Genomic DNA, 25,601 nt, shown 5'->3' on the forward strand with positions numbered 1-25,601 from the left:
ATAATCACCACGAGACCACGGATTTCCACTTGCTACGATCCTGACATACCTCTTTCGCTTCCTTCACTTTCATAACATTCCTCATACACACTCGCCGGTTTAGGGTGCTCTTGACCTGGCCTTTCTTCAGGATTTCCCCGATCTGATCAGAGAAAGTCCGCCGAGGTCTGCCCCTTCCAACTCCCGTTTCTACCTCTCCCTTATACACTTTCCTTGTTAGCGTTCTTTCACTCATTCTTTCCAAGTGTCCAAACCATCTCAACATACCCTTCTCAATTTTTGTCACTAAAATTAAAATTAAATATGAAATAATATATGAAATAATTGTAATAAAAAGTACTAGTTAATTGAAATTCCGTAGATAATTTCTTCAGCCTATTAATAGTAACTACAATTCAAAACAAACCGAATCCTAAACAACCTAGCGTGTCTCAAAATTTCCAAACGAACTCTTCAATCAGCTTAATCAACTGATTACCTTTGTCAATTAATTAACGGACAACCTATACATAAGACCCTTTGGTCCTTTGTCCGTCCGTCGTCGTTCGCTTTTCGCCTGAGGTCTGAATTGTGCCTATTACCGAGGGTTGCCTAGCGACGGCGACTCGCATATTTAGATCCAGTGTAAATAGAACAAAAAAATAAGAATTAGAAACTTAGCCAGAACTTAGCAAACATGCATTATTTTCTATTTAAGTATTGATCGTATAATATAGCAAGGTATAGTCCGATTAGAAATTGTAAAAAGTTGTTGAGGGCGCCACTTCCTTACGTAACTGTCACATTTTTGTCGTAAAATGCTTAATCATGGCAACAATTTACGATGGATTTTTTAAGGTTCGAATAATCTTGATAGAGCGATTCAGAGCCATCTCTCGAGCAATTCGTAAACTGAATACTATACTACTTACGTACCTACAGTTAAGAAAAGTGACTAGTGTTGGATCAAGTTAACTCTGTCTGGCATTTGCAATGACTAAAGGGGCCCACTGACTATCAGTCCGCCGGACGATATCAGTCTGTCAGTTAGAACAAAAAATGTACAGTGCCGAACAACTGACAGGCCGATATCGTCCGGCGAACAGTCAGTGGGCCCCTTAAATGGGACAAACTCATCATTTACCTTGATATAGTCAGTACATTTCGTGCGGACACGCCACTTGATATGACAACCTGTATACGGGTTGTCTACGTGCAATATGTGACTAGCAGGGATCGAATACCGGTATATTTTTCATGCAAATTAACCGCTATTCAATTTCGGTATCTCGGTTGTTTATGTAAAATTATTTTTCCATTTAATTTAGGTGATATGATAACTAATTGTCCTTACCTAAATACCATTCTACAATATCACAGAAATATTTCAAATGCTACGTGATTTTTTGATTTAAAGTTATACCGGTAACGATCCCTGGTGACTAGTTGTTAATGTCAAACTATGATAATTAATATTACCTTTTCACCTCAGCAGCTCGAATAAGCCTACTTTCGTCACTCCCTGGAGTGAGGAAAGTGCGACTTTCCTCACTCCAGGGAGTGAAAAAATGTTGCTTTTTAATTTAGTGAAGGCCATGAACTTCATACTTTTATTACATTTTTTTTATGGTACGGTCCGGTCCGGTCCGGTCTCGTCTCGTCTCGTATTGTATCGTATCGTATCGAATCGTATCTTATCGTATCTTATCGTATCGTACATATTATAATACTTTTTTTTTCTGTTTATTCTGTGTAATTCGAAATACATTTTAACCTTTAATATGTTCTCACTACTGAGGTGAAAAATTATGTGTGCAACACGAGAGCAAAGTTATTTTACATCTCGTGTTTTTGAGTCCCTCGCTACGCTCAAGATTCTACCTTAGAATCACTCGCTTCGCTCGTGATTCAATTATAGAATCTTTCGCTTTCTCGGGACTCAAAATACACACTTGCAAGAAAAACCAACTTTCCTCTCTTGTTGCACAAATAACTATTTAAAGACATCCGAGTTCAATTATTTGCTTGACCCTCGACTCGCTAACGTTCAGTAAGAGTTGGAATCGTTGGCAATTTGTTACGGATTCACTTGGTCGTGCCCTCAAAGGACAGTGGGACGGTATTCTATCAATATAATTATACTATCTTGGAGCTATCTACTGTCTTGGAGCTGAGCTTGTGTATGTTCCGACTGAACGTCTAGCAGCCTTCCACAAAGAGTTTGGCCTAAGGGTGTCAAGTTACGGCTGTTACGCCGCCGGCTTCCTGATACTACGGGGTTCCGTAATTCGTCGCAACCATAATGTGTTTTGTAGTTTTTAGTTTTAAGATATGTTCTTTATAATATGTTTGCTAGTAGTATAAAAAAACCGGCCAAGTGCGAGTCGGACTCGCCCACCGAGGGTTCCGTACTTTTTAGTGTTATAGCGGCAACAGAAATACATCATCTGTGAAAATTTCAACTGTCTAGCTATCACGGTTCATGAGATACAGCCTGCTACAGCTACAGGAGGTGGACAGACGGACAGACGGATGTTAAGATGTTTGATGTTTGCGTAAATGTCGACACCGCACAAGAACACAGTAGGGTTGTCACAGACTTACACAACTGCCCAAAATAATATGTGACAATTAATAAGACACGCTAGTCCTGTAAGTACCTATAGTACCAAGCTACTAACAATTGCGATGTATGAAGCTCGGGTGCGCGCGTACTTTTAAACAAGGATTTTTTAATACAGTTGCTCAAAAAGTGGTACTTTTTGTGGCTGCGTAGCGTGCGAGAAGCTCAATTTCTCGAACTAGTGCTTTTTACTTTTTAGTTCCAAACTATACTTTCGAAACGCAGTTAAAATTGAATTTAGCGCGGAGCAGGTACCAGGGCCTCATGAGTTATGAGGAGGTGTCGTTGACCAACCCGCGCCGGGCCCGCGGCGGCCGCGGCCGGGGCGCGCACGAGTATGAAGGTATCGCGGGCTGCGGCAGCTCGCGTATCTTAGCTGTATAGGTACTTTTGGTTTTGGTTTGGTTTGGTGGTATGATTCTACTAATGATATATTAATTTATTATTTTTTCGCAATTGTATTAATAAACGTCGTTTACAACACGTGTGAAATGTCTTTTTACCACTCGTACCGAGTCTTGCCACTCGCTTTCAGCTCGTGGCAAGATACCTCGGTACTAGTGTTAAAAAGACATTCTTTTCACACTAGTTGTAAAATGTACTATTTTAAAGTCTAGCAGTTTTTCGTATTCTAAAGACCTAAAAACCTATGTGGTATAACGTACCTGAGCCCCGACCATGCCCTCGCGCAGCCTCGGCAAGTCTGTGTGCGAGTATTTCGACTTGGACCAGGGTTCCACTTGGGTGAGGTCGGTGTCCAGCTCGAACTCGTTGATCTGGTTCCGCAGGAACTTACGGATGTTCCAGGGGAGGTCATTGTGCCTGGGGAAAAAGGTTTATTAGTGTTTCTTACATCGCAACAGCTTCTGGAAATATATATATACCAAATTAAAATAACAAAGAATTAGTTTTTTGTACAAAATTTCATTTTTGATACAAGCTTTTGTCTATGACAATATTTTTCTTAACAGGCAAGGCAACTAATACTCATCGATAAAATTCTAACAAACCTGTACACGATAAGGTTGTATTGTTATCACAGAGTTCCTATAGCCAACTCCTGTTTCCATTCATCAGATCAGCTCGGTGGTAGTAATATTGCATTGTCACCCAACTTACTTAAGTAATGAAGTTTAGCTAAATCGAATAATACCCTAAATAAATAAAACCCGCATACCTAGATACAAACAAAGCAAGTTAAATAAAAGTTCATATAAAGTACCAATCCTTCCAGTGCCCAGGGTTGGAAATGAACCAGCTTCTTCTGCATTAGTGGCAAACGCCGTTACTCATAATTTATGTTGAAATTATGTGGAAAGGCAGACATTGTATCTTAGTTGGCAATTCATTTTACGGTTGTGTATGCATTCAGAGTTTTATGACAGGTACTTACCCATCAGTAAGCGGCACTTCCTCAAGTATCTGCTTGGTTATCTCAAGCCTCTCGCGGTCAAAGCTGGCGGCGGCAACTAGCGTGGTAATCGCGAGCAGTATATGCACGCTCTCGAGCGACGTTCGCACGGGTTCACCATCCTCACTTGAACAATAATTTGTGTTAACGGTTACTTACCCATCAGTAAGCGGCACTTCCTCAAGTATCTGCTTGGCTATCTCAAGCCTCTCCCGGTCAAAGCTGGCGGCGACAACTAGCGTGGTAATCGCGAGCAGTATATGCACGCTATCGAGCGACGTTCGCACGGGTTCACCATCCTCACTTGAACAATCATTTGTGTTAACGGTTACTTACCCATCAGTAAGCGGCACTTACTCAAGTATCTGCTTGGCTATCTCAAGCCTCTCGCGGTCATAGCTGGCGGCGGCAACTACCACGGTGATCGCGAGCATTATGCACGCTATCGAGCGACGTTCGCACGGGTTCGCCATCCTCACTTGAACAATAATTTGTGCTAACGGTTACTTACCCATCAGTAAGCGGCACTTCCTCAAGTATCTGCTTGGCTATCTCAAGCCTCTCGCGGTCATAGCTGGCGGCGGCAACTACCACGGTGATCGCGAGCATTATGCACGCTATCGAGCGACGTTCGCACGGGTTCACCATCCTCACTTGAACAATCATTTGTGTTAACGGTTACTTACCCATCAGTAAGCGGCACTTCCTCAAGGATCTGCTTGGCTATCTCAAGCCTCTCCCGGTCATAGCTGGCGGCGGCAACTACCGCGGTGATCGCGAGCAGTATGCACGCTATCGAGCGACGTTCGCACGGGTTCACCATCCTCACTGGAACAAACATTCGTGTTTATTTGTGTGTATGGAAAAAACTATTTGGTCTTAGGACCCTCGCTCACAGATAAAAAAAGTTCGAGTCCGACTCGCACTTGGCCAGTTTTTCGTTAAGCTGCTCACCCGCGCCGTGCAACCGCTAATAAAAGCTAGCGGATGCCCTTAGTCGGAGCTTTAGTAGCTAATTTAAGTTTTAAAATTTACCTCCGACGTTTCGAGGACGGCGTTGTTCTCGTGGTCTCCAATACATCACAATGTGAATGTGATTGTGTGAATGTGAATGTCTGTGTGTAGTGGTTTACAATTTAATAATGTGTAGAAATCGAAAGTTTAAATCAGTGTTTTAGTCGCGAGTCAAGGCTGGTTATTAATTCAATTAATTTCCTAATCCTCATTAACTGATCTATTCTATTAACCAAACTCGGATAGCGGTTAGTTGAATCACAACTAAGATGCCGATACAATAACTTAGAGGCCATTCAAACTTACAATTTGAAATGAAAATGATGTCTTAATAATGTATTTTTGTAATCATTCGAGCGTCTCGCTCGCACCAACATGTGTACGGACAAGTACGAGCGTAATGGACGCGCGCATGATAACTAAATTACATCATTTTGATATCAAATTAACAACGTTATTAAATGTAAGTACTGTGTATGTAATATATAATCGACCCAATAGTGCTGACCCACCATAGAACTATGCCAAAGTAACGTTTTGTAAAAAGTGTCATGTAGTTTGACTTAAGACGCAATGCGACAAGGTTCTGTGGTGGCTCAGGGTTCCATTTTGCGAATATTGCGTTCAAATTGTCCTCCTTATAGCCTTACCATGACTGCCTTAGTGGTGTCAACTCGCTCACCCGCGCCACCTAGCGGACGCCCTTAGCTTGACTCCTGCATACAACATATTCGCTAACGTCTGCGTAACTTACTATACATCTCGCTCGCACCAATACGCGAGTACGAGCGAGATGCATAGATAGTAAGTTACGCATACGCTAGCGAATATGTTGTATGCAGGAGTCAAGCTAAGGGCGTCCACTAGGTGGCGCGGGTGAGCGAGTTAACGAAAAATATTATGATATTAGCAACGAATTATATATAGGGAATATTACGCGAAACTCGCGTAGTTGGCGCCACTATCACAATCTAAGGGTCTATCGCGAAACAAGAAAATCGAAATTTCATTATCTAGCATCTCTGTCACTCTTGCATATTCGGGCGACAAAGAGGCAGATAGCGAAATTTCGGATTCGCGTTTCCCTATAGGTCTCTGTAAACAAACCGCCTTGGTGCATCAATGACATATTTTATTATCTCTGAAAACTTGTCAAAAACCTGTACAGTATGTATAAGTTACTCTATGGTTTACTAAAAAGGCTAGTGCTGCACTTTGGTGGCAGAACATTGCAGCAATATCCCCTATTAGGTATATGATCGGAAGTGTGCGACGGATTTACCAACAATGGCAGTCGCGTGCGGACGCCCTAATAGTGTTACTTGACTGTACCAAAACATAGCGTACGAAAAATATCACTCTCGTAAGTCGGATGAAAGGCTGTGAGCTAATAAATCATGAATAATTCACAGGAATCGATATTTGCTTAGCATGGAGAGCGATCACAAGGAATTGATTGCAATCGGGACTTGGATCGTTTTTACGACTTCCACATTATGCTGTGTTCTGTACACAGATCACCCACTACTAGAGGCTGTATATAACCCACGGACTACACTAAGGGTCATACACATTATATTGTATGGTAAACTCGTTCGCGTCTTTCCGATAGACATCGCAAAGTTAAGAGTATCTAAAGCTTTCACGGTTACAGGCGTTTTATATTTTCTTAGTACTTGAGACACAAATAAGAAAACCCTGATAACTTTTATTGTGTTGATTACAGAAGAGAACTTTTTGTTAAATGTGTTTGGCCCACACCGATATTATAGGTACCTACTGGTATAAAATAAGTAGCATAACGTATCTGAGATAATTAAGGGTTTCACCTCGGAATGAGAGATAATAAGCTGGAAACTCGTATACACCTTCGTTATGACGTATTAAAGGTTCTCTTAAAAATCTACGCATAGATCGTGTGCGTGTCAGAAGTTATTTAAGGTCAAATGTCACACACACGAATTGTCAAATAAAAAAATAGTGACGAATTAATTTAAAGTGGAAAGTGGCTCTTTAGAAAAACATGGCTCTTTTGCAACACTTCTTCTTCATCATCGGAAGATCAGCGCAAGCATCATGCTGAAATGATTCGTGGTACTTTCTACTTTCTATTTTTTTCTCCTTTGTATAATTTTCTCTTTCGTGTTTGTGCTTACGAATCAAACGCAACATCTACTGGAGGTAGTCTGTCTCTGTCACTCGCATGGCAGCTACCGTAAATCTCTTTTATCGTCGACACTAAAATCGGCGCCATCTTGATATTGTGTTGTTGGATTAATCTTGCATCAATAACAATGTATGTACAGTCGCCATCAGATATATCGTAGGCGTGTTGTCTGTCACAAATATCTGAACAAGCCTCATTGTCGTCCGCGCCCGCTTTCATACTATATTTTGTTAACCCGCTCACCCGCTCCGTGCACCGCGCCAACTAGCGGCTACGTGGCTACCACAAGTTTGGCACTGACATAAACGCTACGCTAAGACGCACGTGGCACGTGCGGTTTTACTTAACAATTTAGACAAAGGATTAGCCGTTCGGGGCCAGTTACAAATCGAACGACTATAATAAAAACCGCATCGAAATCGGTCCATCGAAGGATTCACCCCGTGCCGCATCGCTACGCTGCGCGTTCGCGTGGTTCGCCTACGCAGTACGCTGCGTTAGCGTGTATCGAAGTAAACAAACTTGTTGGTTTGTAGGGTTCCGTACCCAAAGGGTAAAAACGGGACCCTATTACTGAGACTCCGTCTGTCTGTCTTTCACCAGGCTGTATCTCATGAACCGTGATAGCCCGACAGTTGAAATTTTCACAGATGATGTATTTCTGTTGCCGCTATAACAACAAATACTAAAAAGTACGGAACCCTTGGTGCGCGAGTCCTACTCGCACTTGGCCGGTTTTTTTTTGTTAAGTGGCGGCGCTAGGCAATTTAGAAGAAAATATTGTACGGACGAAGCCTCAATAAAATTCCCCTCCCGATACCTCCATACCATTGAAGCTTAGAAATATTGAAACTTACAAACACTTACAAAAGCCATTAAAACGTCTTTTATCTGTATCTGAAAGTAATCCATCCATTCTCAGCTCTATAAATCTTGGCCGTATCTACTTCTAAAGAAAACGTTCAAAACATTTTATCTCACTCTAATTACTTGAAAAATTAATCGATTCACGCCTTCTATCTTATCTTTCAAAGAGTGGCATTCAGATTTAAAAGACAGTTGTTGTTTTTATATTGATACGATATTACAGTAGAACCCGTTTTACTATCCATACTAATATTATAAATGCGAAATTCTGTCTGTCTGTCTGTCTGTCTGTGTGTTCCCTCTTCACGCTTAAACCGCTGAATCGATTTAGATGAAATTTGGCATAGAGATAGGTTGAGTCCCTGAGAAGGACATAGAATAGTTTTTATCCCGAAAATCATCCCTTAAGAAAGTAAGAAGCGGGGTGGAATTGAGATACTTAATGAAGTGTCTGCTATTTTGTGTGCATAATATGCTCAAATTGAATAATTGCTATAAGACTTTCTCCAGGCGCTATTCTTACTCTAGCTGGGGTTAGTTCACGCAGACGAAGACGCGGGCAAAAGCTAGTGAGTTTATAATACGCTCTCCCGCTTAAACCGCGCTTCTTGCGTATAGTCCCTTTAGAATCTTAATAAGCGGACTCCATTAAGGTGCAGTAGGTTCAGCCGGCTGTTTTAAAAAACTTAGGATTCAAATTTCAACTGAATAAGATACCGGGAAGTGGTTCAAATTTTAGTTACAATATTTGAGGCACTATGTATATATATAAATACAGGTATATACGCAGTGAAGCTAAATAAAAGTGTGTAAAAATAGCACGAGTATACAACAGATCTCGACCGCCACCGCGGATTTTAACCGCTGTTATTCGGTTTTCCGGAAAATTCCAGTACGTTATTATTATTTGTGTGAGGGAAATAATTATTTCATAAAATATGGTTAACAATATTACGGTGAACATTGGTAACTTTGTTTTACTTACATTCTGTTGGTTATTTTATTTGCGTGTGCTGAGGCAACAATATTTGTGTTATTATTACACTTCAAATAGTATCGTTTTGTGGTTTGGTTAGCAGTTATGAGTTGTGGCAAAATGCCATTAAATAATGTTTGTGTTAATAACCATGGCAACGAATTTAAATCGGTCATTAAACGAAAGTTGTGCAAAAATGGATATTATAAAATATCAGACTATTTAGAAGACGAAGACGAGTTAATAAGTATGTGCATAGTGTAACATAGATAATGTTATTTAATAATATTTTTAAGTAAATACAATTGTTTTACGTCATAAAGAGATTGTAAAATCCTATTATGAAAATATACGATATGATATGATATGATATGAATGTGTTCTACGAATAGTAATAAATGTGACGGGTGAAACAACGCTCCATCTGTGTCTGGTTTAACACATTCACTGCCCCCAACGCACATGTGCGTTCACCGTGACACAAGTTTGTTCCTAGACGACGCCCCCTGGCAGTGAATGCGCTAACCCCCAACGCAAACAAGAGGGGTGTTGGTGTTATATATTTTACGCCAATGTCTGTCTGTCTGTGACATACTAGTAGTATCCAAGGGATGGGCTGATTTCGATGCGGTTTTTATTACGAGAAAGCGAGTTTTTTTTTGTGGTAGTTTATAGAAATCGATCCAGCAGTTTAAAGAGTCAGCTCATTTCCATGTAAGGCATTTTTGCCGTAAAATGGCTTTTAATATCTTGGCATATAGCGTAGGGGTTTTGTAAATTTTTAATTCAATAGTTACGCTATGAAATTTTCTTATGGCGCGAATATAAGCTATGCTGAGTCAAACCTTATATAACTATAAAACCGATCTAATATTTGTGACTGTCCATTTCAGCTTTAAACAGAAGCATTATAAATTTACTACGAAATGCTCCCAATTTAAGTGATAGGCATTTCGGAGGCTAATTAAAACTGACTAATGTGTCGTTTAAAACAGGCTTAATAATGCAGCCGATGCCGTACGTTTTTGTTCGGATAAGTGGCTATTGTACGAGTAGAGCTTAGCTACCAAGTGGATGCCAGAAGATAAGACTTTAAGATGTCATCTGCTGTCAATTTCCTGGATAAAATCTGTGACGGATTGAACGTAACGCGGCAGTAAGGCAGCGGTGAACGTTAATTATTGTATCCAGCAAATTGACATATACAGTGCCTGCGTCAAAACCGCAGCAGTAATGTCGCAAAAGTAATGCAGCTACAGTAGCCATGTGAAAGTTACCATTTGTAAACATGTTTTAAATCCGATTTATTTGTATTAAAAGGGAATATTAAACGAAACTGCGTAAGCGGCGCCACTACCACAATCTGAGGGTCTATCGAGAAACAAGAAAATCGAAATTTCGTTATCTAACATCTCTGTCAATTGCATATTTGCGCGTCAACTATGTTTGCCGAGGCGCACACTGATAGTTTCGACGCAATAGTTAGAAAACGGTGTGCGTCATTAATCAACCGTCTTCGCCACAGCCCAAACAGTATTCTAAACGTGCTGGCGCAGCGCTGGGACTCGCCTTTGTGCGCGCGCTGGGTGCGGCTGCACGCGCCGCCGCAGGCCGCACCACGCCGTTTTTAATTTAAGTAGCTTATATGTTTGTTTTGTTTGTTTTTATTTTATTTTTATCACTAACATAGATTTATAAGTTTTGCTGTGCCTTGTACTAACAATAATATGGATTTTTTATTCGAAATAAAAATATTGAATTGAATTGCATATTTTAGCGATAAAGAGGCAGATAGCAAAATTTTGGATTCGCGTTTCCCGGTAGGTCCTAAACAAACCGCCTTGATGCATCAATGTCATATTTTATTATCTCTGAAAACTTGTCAAAAAACTGTTAAATGCACAGTATATAAGTAAAGGGCTAGTGCTGCACTGATGGCAGAACATTGCAGTAATACCCCCTATTGACTTACCTCTGCTAACAAAGTTGAGAGACTTGAGTTTTCTAGGCGTTATACCTGTAAACAAAATAAACGACAATTAGACATTTGGTCAAAAGTTACATGTACTTTTGTCTGTGCTTTGACAGTCTAAATGTAATGAGATATTAATCAAACATGCATCTGATAATACGAATGTTTAATCGTAGGCATTCATTAATGTTTAATTAAATTAAATTAAAGTAAACTCATTTTATCACCAATCACTCACTTATACTCAAAGGCGTGAATATCGATTCCTCACGGATTATCATCAGACTAAGAATATGTGTAAGTATATAGGTACATATAGGTATAGGGAACATGTCCATACAACGTGACTCATTTTTTTTACGTAGTTATGGGTTACTTTCAATCAAAATTTTTTTTTTAAATCAGTTGAGAAATGAAGGAGTTTTGAGGTAATAACCATGAACAACTGGCCAAGTGTGAGTCGGACTCGCGCACGAAGGGTTGCGTACCATTACGCAAAAAACGAAAAAACACGTTTGCTGTACTTAAATACTTATTTTATTCTGTTTTTAGTATTTTTTGTTACAGCCGCAACAGAAATACATCATCTGTGAAAATTTCAACTGTCTAGCTATCACGGTTCATGAGATACAGCCTGGTGACAGACAGAGGGACAAACAGACAGACAGACAGACGGACATTGGAGTTTTAGTAATAGGGTCCCGTTTTTACCCTTTGGGTACGGAACTCTAAAAAACATCCACCTCCTCCCCCTCATCGCCTTTGTACATTGTATATATTTTTGTTCTTTTATTGTGTTTGTAATCTGTCTTATGTACAATAAAGTGTTTACATACATACATACATACATACATCCAAGCGATTTTTTTTTTTAAAAGGTAACCGCCACATGCTGTGTCAAAACACAAACGTAATCCGAACAAGCATCGTCCCGACCTTATTCTACATTAACACTAATACAAAACATGCGAAGCTATTTGAAAAAAGAGGACGCCTTTTAGAATTTTGAAGTCGGTTAAATAATAAATACCAAATAGCAAACCTTCGAAATTTAGAAGTCGGTTAGAGAGCACAATTGTGACACAATTTCCGACCTCGACATTTATTTTCACTCCCATTTCCCGGAAGTGAGAAAATACGTTAAGTATTAAGAAACCGCGTTTTCCGGTGCTCAGTTTGCTGCACAGATTACTACACGCTAAACGGAGCATGTAACAACTTCAGTCGTAGAGTCGTAGGTAAAACGGATGGATTTATCCACGTGATAAAATAGTTGTTACTGTTTAAGAGGCTATCGACCGTCCAGTGACGCCTTCATTAGTGGAATTGTGATTTCTAATAAACCAATCCATTTCTGTACAATCCAGTATCCAGTAATTAATATTGTAGTCCTACTGATTCCCCAACTTTTGGTGTTTGTCATAGTCCTACTGATTCCCCAACTTTTGGTGTTTGTCACACCTTAGGTAGTTTTATTTTGCTTATTTTTTGTTTCATTAACATAAACGACAAATGGTGGCTACTTATTTCTGTGTAGGTGATATAATCAAAAGTAATAATTAATAAAAAACTATTTCACATAGATCAAAAATCGTGTAATAAGTAGGACTAGGTACAACATTAATATACTGGATTGTACAGAAATTGATTGGTTTATTAGAAATCACAAATTTACTAACTAGGTCGCCACTGGACGGACGATGCAGTCTTGACAACACGCAATTGAGAGACAGATGCTGCTGTCACGTAGACAAATATGACCAACATATATGTAGTTAATTTACAGGGGGCGTAGCTAAGACGGCCGCGATACAATATATGTGGAGCGCTGGTAATGGTGGTTTAGAAAAAGCTCCCGAATAGCAGCCGAGTCTGACGGCTGCGTTTAACTACTGCATTAGGAATATATTGAGATTTTATACAAATAAAAGGTTGGGTTCGCAACAGTCATAATGCGGCGTCTGTGTGAGGTGATCTGTTACTTGCTGGAAACTCATTTTAACTGTTAGCACTCACTCTTTTATTTTCTCATCAAAATAATATTTTACGAGCGACAAATTAATTAAATGATTCGTGGTTAAAGATACAATCATTGAATAAAGTATTTTGAAAAGTGAGTAGCTTTGAAAATATCCACGAAAACGAATGTATGCTAATAGACCTTTACAACATCTGTTTATTAGGCTAAATAATATAAGTACACAGTATAAATACTTTACATAGAAAACATATCCCTCCGGAACAAATATTAGTGATAAACACACAAACAAATGCCCTTACCCGGATTCGAACCCGGGACCCCCAGCTTCGTACGCAGGGTCACTAACGACTAGGCTAGAAGACCGTTAATTAGTTTAAAACAAAGATTGATATAACTCCGTAATAGATGGATACAGTCTAAGGAAAAAACGTGCCTCGAAAATCACGAAAATTTGATTCTCGATCAGATGGCGCCACTAGTTTTGGCCTACACTCGTATAGAGGGCATTGACTGTTTCGTTTGTTATTTATAATTTTAACGCATACCAGTGAAAGAACATGGGTCAAACTCATATAAAAATAATTAATGCAAATAAAAAAATCATTTATCCATATTTAAATACATTTTATCGTATTTTTATAAATATTTATTTTTAGTTTTGAAGTGTGTCGACAGATGGCAGTGAATTTACTGGGGTTACAAAATTTACTATGACAGTACCGCTCTAGTATAAGTTACTCTATGGTTTAAAATAATGTGATTATTGACGACCGGTCTGGCCTAGTGGGTAGTGACCCTGCCTGCCAAGCCGATGGTCCTGGGTTCGAATCCCGGTAAGGGCATTTATTTGTGTGAGGAGCACAGATATTTGTTCCTGAGTCATGGGTGTTTTCTATGTATTTAAGTATTTATATATTATATATATCGTTGTCTGAGTACCCATAACACAAGCCTCCTTGGGCTTACCGTGGGACTTAGTCAATCTGTGTAAGAATGTCCTATTTTATTTATTTATTTATTACTAACAGTATACCCACGTAAAAACTACAACAAAATTCTTTTCATAAATACAAAATCACCTACTTTCGGCTTAACTCGACCACAGAACGAGAAAAGAAACAAAATATTCAAAAGTCCAAAATAAGTAATAACTCGCAACAAACTCCGAATTAGAAGAAAAAGTAATTACAAAAACGATTAAACACAAAAGAGGAAAATAAACAAGTATCAAAACATTACAAGCAAAATATACCGGAGTTCCATAAATGTTTTGCGCGTGTGCGTGTGCGAGTATAAATACTTGGAGGTATTTGAGCGTAAATACTTAGTTTAAATACGCGAGTACGTACCAATGTAATAGTTGTGAAAGGTATGCGCATAACAAGTGCCCGATTTGATATTAGTACTTAATTAGCCTCATTCATGAAGCTAATTAAGAAGAATTAATTAATTATGATTGAAGTTAATTAATAATACGTTTACGTTTATGTTAATTAATAATATGTTTGAACGGAATATTTTTATTCCAATGTTTCTTACCGTTATATCATGTTACAAATGCATTTCCGTTATTAAAATTATCATTTAATTGCGTAAAATAATAAATAAAAAGTACAAAAATTTGCCCGCGAAAAGCTTAGTGAGCGAAACGCGCGAAACGTCACGTGACGTCACGCGTTCGACAGATTAGTTCACATAATTGACATTAGTACCAAACGTCAGTGTGACGTCATCACGCTCTGTCGAATTCGCGCCAAAAATTATGACCGTTTCAACCGCTCAAAATTTTTCGACATTTTAAATATTTTGTAATAAAATGTGAAGGTTTATTCAGAGTATTTTTATTTTTTCCGGTGTTTAAACGATATAAATTATGATTACTAAAATTGCAAAAAATTCACGCATAGCTAAGTGTTTATTATTCAGCGCGTGGCCATTGTGTCTCAGCGCGTACTAGTGTTTGTTGCTAGAAATTGTAATACAAAGAAATTAGAGCGAGTAGAAGTTTTACAGCAGATTTTTTGTGGCAAATTCTGGAGCAAAGTAGACACATTTTACAGCACTGCAAAGCTATGTTCGTAGCATAGGAGTATCAATAAAAAATCTAATTCAAATAATGACTTAGAATAAGTCTCAGGAACTGCGACAGCAAGAAAACCTTTTATAATCATTAGATACATCTCGTGTATGTCATCTGTCGCTTACTAAAGTCGAAACAGCTCCGAAATATTTTTGTGTGCTTAATTTAGACCAAAAGTAAGTTGCAGAGCAAACTTGAGCGTGTTTCTAGCAAACTTAAGTCACTTTGAAATATGGCGCAGTATAGTTTATTGCACTAGGAAATAAACTTGAACTTTGCATGTTTCAGAAATTTGCCTATCATAACAAATTATGCCTGAAAACTTTTAACCCTACCATGAGGCGAATCGGAACGTACACTGACGTCGGAATGATATGGTGTATTCCTATTTATCCTCGCCCTACGTTACCGTTACCAATGATATCAATAGTACATTACTACAGAGGCTGGGAAAGGGGTTGCCGGCCGAATGCATATAGACGGCCGAACGTAGTGAGGCCTGATAGTTATGAGGCCGACAACCCCTTTTCACTCCTCATTAGTAATGGTAACATCATCATCATTATTATTTTTATTCAATAAAAATATTACATTGTGTTTGAAATCTTTGTTTTTGTTTATTTTATGGAGAGGCGCCTTAGTCGCGTGCCGAGCGCGTGGAAAAGCAACCATGTCGTTAAAAAAGCAACTATCGTGATATTGTTAAGGTTCAAAATGTAAGAGCTAATTCTGAGATAACGAGTTTGGGTAATGAAGGACGAACGGTTGCCTGTGTGGCCTCAGAATACTGAGCTGCTACATAAATTTGAACCTTAAATAGGACGGTGAAATTTCTTTTAAAACGAGTTTTTTCCCGTTCAGTCAGTAGCGGTAGCATTGGTAACCGCTGAACAATAGAAACAAAGGCTTTTGTTTAACAGATTAGGGTGTGAGGCGTAAAAATCATCTAAGAAAATCCATACTATATTTAGCCGTAAATTTGTTTGTTTTGGATAGTCACATATCACAATTCCCTACAAAAGACTTTCCAGATATCCGCTGGGTACTAAGTATACCAATAGCATTGTCCAAGTATAATAATCCCTTATCTGACCTAGAGTAACTTACCTATATACTAGAGCGGTACTGTCATAGTAAATTTTGTAACCCCAGTAAATTCACTGCCATCTGTCGACACACTTTAAAACTAAAAATGAAGATTTATAAAAATACGATAAAATGTATTTAAATATGGATAAATGATTTTTTTATTTGCATTAATTATTTTTATGATTTTGACCCATGTTCTTTCACTGATATGCGTTAAAATTGTTAAATAACAAACGAAACCGTCAACGCCATCTATACGACAGTAGGCCAAAGCTAGTAGCGCCCTCTGAACGAGAATCAAATTTTCTTGATTTTCGAGGCACGTTTTTTCCTTAGACTGTATCCATCTATTACGGAGTTATATCTATCTTTGTCTGAACGGAAGTTTTCCAAGTGGAAACTCGCATGGCAATTTTCTCACGAAATTTTCTAGAAATTTTGAAAATGGTCTGTAGCATGCACATTGCTGCTGAGCTTAAGCCTTTTTGCTGACACAGTTAATTTATTGTTTGTACTTAAAGTTTGGCCTAGGACTGTCTCATTACATAGAGAGAATCATCCTGTCTTTGTCTTGCGCTACTACTAGCATCCAAAAGAAAGGAACGAGTATAAGTTTCTTCGTTGTTACTGACTTGATTTGTTTATGTGTGTTCCGCAAATAAAATTCTTTCTTTCTTTTCTTTTCTTTCCTTCAATAAGGCTCGAAAAGCCGTGACTTGCGAATCTTGCGATACAGGGGGTGGAATGTCTCAAACACGGATGCGAAAAGCTCTAATGTAATTTGAAATAATAATTTATTCCGTCCGGGGAGGGTGCGGGATGAAGTACAAGATATGGGCGGGAAATGTTTTTTTTTTTTGAAAATGGTAGTTAAGAGGAAAGGGGACAAAGTCATGTGACCGCTTCCCCATTTGGCTCTCTGGGCTGGATATTAACATTATAAAAAAAATTACGCGACTTATTGTATAGGTACTGTCAACCGGGGTGAATAGGGAATAAACTTAAAATGTGATTTACCTGATAGTTTCTGAGAAAATACTCACAAATTGCATTATGTGATTGAAAATAATAGTAGATTTTGAATGATACAATTTCTGTGGGTGTTTTTTAAGAAATTGTCAGGTAAATCACAATTTAAGTTTTGTCCCTATTCACCCCAGCCGTCCCTATTTACCCTGGTTGATGGTATTAAACATAGTCATTTTCGTGTGTTTTTTTTTCGATTTTTTAAAATTAATACAAGTGTTAAAATTTGTATGAAATTTTTGTATTAAGCTTTAGGTGTAATAATCTTCGAAAAAAGTCACACCAGGGGGCATAGCTGTGGTTAATGTACTTTTTTTTTAACATAAGAAAATACATTTTAATAACTATTTGATTGTAAACAGCTGCATTACTATGAACTGGACTGGGTGGCACCATGTACGCCCACTTTGGGACACAGGGGTATTTGTGTTCTATAATATAGCAGATACATAAGTATACAAGTCTAGTAAACTTAAATTTACGTACAATTATGTTGGTTTTAATTTAGTTTAAACATTAAAACATTTAAAACATTAGCACTATATAAATCTCGGCGAGAAACAGGGTTGCCGGCCGCGTATCTCTATGCAGCCTCGCTACGCTCGGCCGTCTATATCTACTTGGCCTGCCACCCTGCGTTTCCCGGCCTCTATAGTAATGTGTACTTATTAATGACAAATAATTGTCTGACAGTTATCACCGTATCCATTGCGTATTTATTCAGAAGTAGGAACACTGATTTAAACTCACGATTTTAACTCATTATTATTCACAACGACGGGACTTAATCGCGTAAGTTAGTTATAAATGTACCTCCGACGTTTCTAGGACGGCGTTGTCCCCGTGGTCTCGGAGAAGCTGGCTAAAGTTGACATCAACATCTTCTAGACGCGCGAGTTTTTCACTTGGTCTTGTTTATTAACTTGAACGAAAGAAGTAGGAAATCGGATAAGTTTATAAAGCATAACTTTAAGCACAGCCCTTTGAGCTCTCACGAAACGTACTCGTAGGAGTCTAGTTTTAAAAAGTTGGAAAATGGGGACTAGGTACGTTTGTTTGTATGCAGAAGCGGACGTCCACTATCGTCACAGAATAAAAGTAATAGTATTACCATACAGAACGGGCACGCACCGCCCCGCCCGACTCGAATTACCTCGCCCCGCGACAGCAGATTGACAGTGATTGGTGATTGAAAGGTCGTCGTTGTCGTAAGCGGCAACAGGGCGGCCAATTCCTCAGGTACAATGATGTGCTTAAGCGGCACATGAAAAAGTTTCGTATAGAGCCCTCGCGGTGGGAGCAGCAGGCAGCCACACGTACAGAATGGCGGGCTGCGATAAATACTAAGATCACAGAACTTGGAGCTGGATGCCAAGCGTGACGAAATAAAAGCCAGATCACCTGCGGCAACACAATATAATTATATAAATGGTGTGCTCACATCACCGCAATGTTCGCGAACTTTTACAAATGAATATGTTACGTCAGCCACTTGCGAGCACATCAGCGACAGCAACGGAGTTGAAAGCAGTCACAGTATTATTATTAATTAAAAATGTAAGCAAAGTTGGTACGGTACGCCATTATTTTTCGCATTATACATTCATTAAAGTACCGTTAACTAGTTTACCTTTAGTTTCCACCTATCCTCTTACTCGTACAACCGCACATAGTAATTAAATGCAACAATACAACTAGGAAAATCGCAACACATATATGTCTCTCTCACACTCATAGCAGTGTAATGTGAGAGAGAGAACGGGTGCTTTAAAACGTCCTAAATTACAGTCACGACTTACTTTGAACGGACCTGAATAGTACAAACGAACTTACCTTAATTCCTTTCTCTTCATTGCCGGTAGAGATGGGAAATTTTTGTTATCGATACAATTTAATATTTTTTAAGGAAGAATAATAAAGGGCGGCCAATAGGGAATTGCTAGCCGAAAGTAATGTTAAGGTAGAGCGAAGCGAGAATTTTGGTTTTCTCATAAAATGCGTAAAAATATAATTTAACAATCTAAAATCTTAATGTATGCTTAGACTAAGCTTAACCGGCTAAGTGCGAGTCGGACTCGCCCACCGAGGGTTCCGTACTTTTTAGTATTTGTTGTTATAGTGACACCAGAAATACATCATCTGTGAAACATTCAACTGTCTAGCTATCACGGTTCATGAGATACAGCCTGGTAACAGACAGACGGACAGATGGACAGCGGAGTCTTAGTAATAGGGTCCCGTTTTTACCCTTTGGGTACGGAACCGTAAAAAGTTTATTTTCTATTGATAGATTCTTGACTATAATAAATTCTTCGAATATCGATAATTGAACACGAAGAAATAAAAACAACAATAGTACAAGGATATCGATATACCCCACCCAACTAGAAGGCGCAATACATTATTCGTTTTTGTTCCGGGCACGGTGTGGACAAAACAAAAGAATAATCGGGTTTCCGATTCAGAATCTAGTCGGAACATGCCTGCATCACTAATGGCTATTACATACCCTCTTTAGCTATTAGGCTCTTACTTAGACAACCTATTTAGTATTTAGGACGTCCGCTAGTTAGCGCAGTTGCACGAAGCCATAGATATAAGTAGAATAGTACACGGAGCAGATGAGCGGGTTAATGAAAAATAGTATGAGCAACGCTAAATGGCGCGGACGCGTGCGACGGATTTTAACAATGGCATCCGCCTACGTGCGCCCGCTCCGTGACACCGACGCGACGCGGAAGCCTTTTAGGGTCTATTACTCTACCTTACCTTACCTTAAGGTATATTATTAACCTCCTTATATTTAGCAAATGAAAGTTTAAGTACAATAGAAAATTAATGGTCCAACATCAACATCGAAAAATCTAAAATCGTCATCGGCTTCTCTATCGCTCTTGCATCAAAATACCTTAGCAGCCTTACCACGATTGCCTTAGCAGCGTCACACTTACATAGTCGCTAACGTTTGCGTAACTTACTTCCTAAAAAATATTAAATGTAGACGTAAATAACAAGCGATCTCTTCTAGATAACTTTTGAGTAGTTGAAAATGCGGAATAGAGATGTACAATAAAAACAATGAAAACTTAATAGTTCATAGTTTCACATTTATTTACTTCAGTTCCGTGTTTGTGTTCAATTTCACGTTTAAACTCTGTTTTAGTACTAACAAATATTCCATTAGTTTCTTTATAAAATAAATAAGTACTAAGTAGCCATTTTTTCCATATTTTATACTTAAATTACTTTAGAATAAAAATATACATTAACTTTTTAATATTTTGTGTTCCACGTTGTATCGATATCGATATATGTGTATCGGAAGTCGATAAATGAGAACTCCCTATGACAGTTCAAAAATGCCACAGTAATTCCGGTCTCTGCTAATGTCTAATTGTCCATTAGGAAACCCTCTTCAGGAGCGTCTATCACGTAGACAACCTCTTTAGTAAGGACGGTGCTCAGAAAAAAGTAATGGGGAAACCTGACTGTCTTGTTTTTGTCTTTGGCATCTTTAGGGTTCCGTACCTCAAAAGGAAAAACGGAACCCTTTTAGGAGCACTCGTCCGTCTGTCTGTCTGTCCGTCTGTCACAGCCTATTTTCTCCGAAACTACTGGACCAATTAAGTCCAAATTTGGTATACATATGTAAGTTTGTGACCCAAAGACGGACATGTAACGTAAACAAATGAATTTTAAACACGGTGTTACATATCAAATGAAAGAGCTCATTGTGAGAATCTCAAATATATTTTTTTTATAATTTTAGGATATAGAAAATATGCAAAAAAATACCATTCCCCCCTTTATCTCCGAAACTACTGGGTCTAAAATTAAAAAAAATACACTAAATAGTCCTTGTGTTAGTTAGTTATTGTGTGTGTTAGTTAAAAACCTATTAGAAATGTGCAGTCAAGCGTTAGTCGGACTTAATTACTTAGTTTTTGATCCGACCCCTACGGGTTTTTTAAAGACATTTACATACAAAATACATTGTTTAAATTGTGTAATGTACGGAACCCTTGGAACGCGAGTCCGACTCGCACTTGGCCGGTTTTTTATTGATCTATTTTATTTAATTAAATACAATACATTGCTACTAACTATTCACTATTTCATGCAAAATAATACAAAAACGATTTTCCCGACCAGCGTGCAGCGTTTAGACATAGTGTGCAGTAACAGCCCAAAAAGACCGAGGACTGTGCTGGGGCTAGTTACAAATCTTGTGACTTGTGACACATTCAGGGATACGGGGTTTGTTGATATAGGAATGTTTTTATTACATTGATGAATTTTTTGACTATTTCAAATATAAATACTGACAATTGTAATTAGATTTAAGTATGACATTTGTTTTTAAGGCCGTTCCATCGGTTTGCCGCTGTCTTTGTCACATTTCGCAAGAAGGAACGGGAAGGAACATACGCGCCAAGTGTCAATTTTGATCGAATTCTGTCGGTTTTTATTTATTTTAAAAACGTTACCTTACAATATCGAAATTCTAAAGCTATGAAATTACTATTTATGTTAAGATTGTTTTTTCTTCTTTTTTTGTTTATAGTATCACATAATAAATAACCGAGTAAAGTAGGATTAAAAGTCCGAGTTAGAGGTTACTTTGGGAATTCATTGTATCGAGCGAAGTGTCATAATTCGTGTATCGGAAGCTATGTTGTTAAAGATAATATAGTCAAAAACTACATATATTTTTTCCACGTCTACGAATATCAACGCCTCTTAGAAAAACATGATCATATAAGGAGATTTTTCGCCTTCTGGCTCAGGGAACCGCCAATTAACCGTAATTATAAGAAGTGACATGTATAATATTAGATTTGTTAGCGTTAAGTAAATATTAATAAATAGATGTAGCAGCTCGTGTTTGTGTATATTATCAATTATAATACAGAACGGCCACGCACCGCCCCGCCCCGACTCGAATTACCTCGCCCCGCGACACCAGATTGACGGCCGTCTGCCGGCCGCTCAGTACTATTTTTAAGCAACTTACACTAACTATGACGCATGACGCGTGTACAGACGTGCCGTTCGCACAAAGAAACTCAAGTGATTTTTGATGTATAGCGTATCCGCCCTGTGGCCCAGCTCTTAATAAATTCAAACGGAGGAGCATAATATACATCAAATTATGTAAAAATATTTTCTGCAATATTAATATCCAGGGAGGAAAATGAGGACTACGTTTGTATGGAGAAGCGGTTGTCCACTTTCCTCTTAAACGGCAGATCTAAAACGACTGTCAAAGCTCGGAGCCACAATTTTTCATAGACTTTACAGTCAATAACAGGCTTAGGTACAAGTTAAATGTATGTAACAATATTTCAAACACATTTCACAAGTCCGATTTGTACACGTCGACACTGACTAATATTGAACCTTACATCAGCGTAACAAGGTATATATTGGTCTGGCAATGAGAATATTGGATTGAGTCGTATCGGAGTGCCAAAGGCATGATGCAATTTGAACATTCCTCTGACATGAGACCACAGAGTAAAACCGTTAGGCCACTAGGAAAAAACTGGACCCGGGTATGTCCTTAAACTACGTCCGAAGGAGAGATATGGGCACAGGACAGCGGATGTCATTCCAGATCGTAATCGGAAAGTACCTTCACCTTACAAAAAACCGCAGCCAAATAACACTAGACCCTACTCATAGTGTTGTGTTCCTGCCGGTGAGTAAGGTTGCCAGAGGTCAACGAGGGTGCGGAATGTTAGGGTCGGCAACGCGCATGTAACTCTGGAGTTGCAGGCGTACATAGGCCACGGAGGCTGCTTAACATCAGGTGGGCCGTATACTTGTTTGCCACCGACGTAGTATAAAAAAAATATTATTATTAATATCCCATCAAAAGCATAATGTGAAAATGACGTTATGTTTTTGATAATGCACCATGTGAAAATGACATGGTGCATTATATGTCTGATGGCGACTGTACATAATATGTAAATAATATGTATGAATGTAGAACATATATTTATATAGTGTAAGGTGTACGCAAAAAAAACCGCAAATCGATGTACAGTCTAGCCGTTTGGTACACGCAGCACACTAGAGGTCAAAACAAAATTTTAGAGCATAGGTTTCTAAAAACAATTTTTATCCCATACAAAAAAAATACTCAGAACTCCCCTCCTAAGTTAATTTTTTTAAGAACTGCGGGTCAAAAATTTTGTTTTGCCCTCTAGTATGCGTGTGCCAAATGGCAAAACTACATCGATTTGCGGTTTTTCTTTGAAATTGGGCTTCTATGTGTGAACGGCACGTCTGTACACGCGTCATGCGTCATTGTGTAAGTTGCTTAAAAACAGTACTGAGCGGCCGGCAAACGGCCGTCAATCAGGGTGCCGCGGGGCGAGGTAATTCGAGTCGGGGTGAGGCGGTGCGTGGCCGTTCTGTATGATAATACTATTACTTATTCTGTGATATGGGGTTGTATTTGTCGTGCGTTCCAGTGTGAGGTCAAAATAAGACGTACATGGATTCGATATTAACACGGGTGCCAAAGACAATGGTTACTTGGCTACGTATTTTTTACTTGCAGACTGAAAAAGGAGTTTTTTTATTTAAAAAAACCGTATGTGGCTGGTCTGTAATTCTCTATGCCAGTGCAACGCACTTGATAGTATCAAGAATGATAGTCCTTAATCCTGTTCCATACTATTCACAGTGAGTAAATGTGACGTTTTCAACCAAGAGGTACCACATTGTCGCTTGTCGATAAGGTTAATTTTAAATTAAAGTTATATGGAAATAGCACCTTATTGACAACCGACAATAAGTACCCTTTTGATTAAGAATGGCATATGAAAAGTGATAACATTGAAAACTGAACCTCTAGTTTCGATAGCGTGACGAGTGTGCGCTTGCGTTGTCTATTTTTGTATGACATTTTGAACAGCGCAGCGCGCTAAGCGGGACGTTACGGAAACTCAAAATCCCATACAAAATCGTACGTCACGTCTCGCTATCGAATGAAATATACACGAGGGGTACTGGTTTAGGCATTGACAGCACAGGGCGGACACGCTATACATCAAAAATCACTTGCGTTTCTATATGTGAACGGCACGTCTGTACACGCGTCATGCGTCATAGTGTGAGTAAGTTGCTTAAAAACAGTACTGAGCGGTCGGCAAAAGCTCGTCAATCTGCTGTCGCGGGGCGAGGTAATTCGAGTCGGGGCGGGGCGGTGCGTAGCCGTTCTGTGTGATAAAACTATTATACTATTTCTATTACTTATTCGGTTGACAGTATGAGAAAATCGATTTTGACTTGCAATGCTTGTCTATGTTGTATGTATGAATTCGGGTCAAATCGTGCAAACTAATTTAGACCCACTTCCCATTATTCGACTGAGCTGAAACTTCACATACATAATATATTAGCTGGGTGACAATGCAATATTATGGTAACATCGAGCTGATCTGATTTATTTATTTATTGATCAAATATGTAACACAGCATTACAGTAAAACCAAGGCACTGTAAAACATTAAAAAAAAGTTTGTGTTTGTAAGAATAAAATTGATCTTGATGAGTATGATGCCTGTTAAAAGAACAGCACAGTCAGTAATAAAAGCTTGTAAGTATCGAAAAACAAGTACGAGTCGGACTCGCCCACCGAGTGTTCCGTACTTTTTAGTACTTGTTGTTATAGCGGCAACAGAAATACATCATCTGTGAAAATTTTATGTAGCTATCGCGGTTCATGAGATACAGCCTGGTGGCACAGCCGGACAATGGAGTCTTAGTGATAGGGTCCCGTTTTTATCCTTTGGGTACGGGACCCTAAAAATTCAATTTTACAAAAATACTTATTTTCGTAATCGACTAATCAAAGTGGAGTGTATATGAACTTCGAATTACAACCGTGCGATGAACAAATAGCATCTTTTAATAAATAAATAGCTTAGAAACCATTTATTTTAAGCCAACGCAAAGCAATTATAAAAGGTTATACTCGTGATAACAATAAATGCGTCACAATATTCGATTCTCCATTTGAACCGCTCCTACAAACAGTTTTCCCGAAATGATTAATATTATATTATATTTCCTACCCTTCTCAAGTTGACTGACGGAAGCCGAGAGCCCGAATCAGATTTTAAAAAGGTTACTGTTTTGGTCTTATGTTTTATTATTATTATTGAAACTTTATTTCGGACATCAAAGATCCATAAATGATTAGTTAATTACAATTTTACTTATTACTATGTTAATATTGACAAAGTTACTATGTTACTATGTTATTTACATTAAAAATTAAATTAATTCATTAATAGAAAGGAGAATCCTCAGAAAGATCCTGGGCCCTGTAAGGAGAGCAGATGGCAGTATCAGGGTCCTTAAAAACGCCGAGATCGAAGATCTTGTGGCTGCGCCCATT

The 25,601-nt window shown here is 38.6% G+C and overlaps 1 protein-coding gene across 1 annotated transcript in view; it reads right to left on the reverse strand.

The window, feature by feature from the left end:
* Positions 1 to 25,601, reverse strand: part of LOC134754487 (dipeptidase 1-like) — a 206,292-nt gene that overhangs the window by 110,161 nt on the left and 70,530 nt on the right. The window contains exons 2-4 of the mRNA XM_063690821.1: positions 11,010 to 11,054; positions 4,700 to 4,841; positions 3,268 to 3,424 (exon numbers count right to left, since the gene is read on the reverse strand). Of these exons, the coding sequence (XP_063546891.1) occupies positions 3,268 to 3,424; positions 4,700 to 4,841; positions 11,010 to 11,054 (344 nt within the window). The remainder of the gene's footprint in view (positions 1 to 3,267; positions 3,425 to 4,699; positions 4,842 to 11,009; positions 11,055 to 25,601) is intronic.

Source organism: Cydia strobilella, chromosome Z (assembly GCF_947568885.1).
Source record: "Cydia strobilella chromosome Z, ilCydStro3.1, whole genome shotgun sequence".
Lineage (NCBI taxonomy): Eukaryota > Metazoa > Arthropoda > Insecta > Lepidoptera > Tortricidae > Cydia > Cydia strobilella.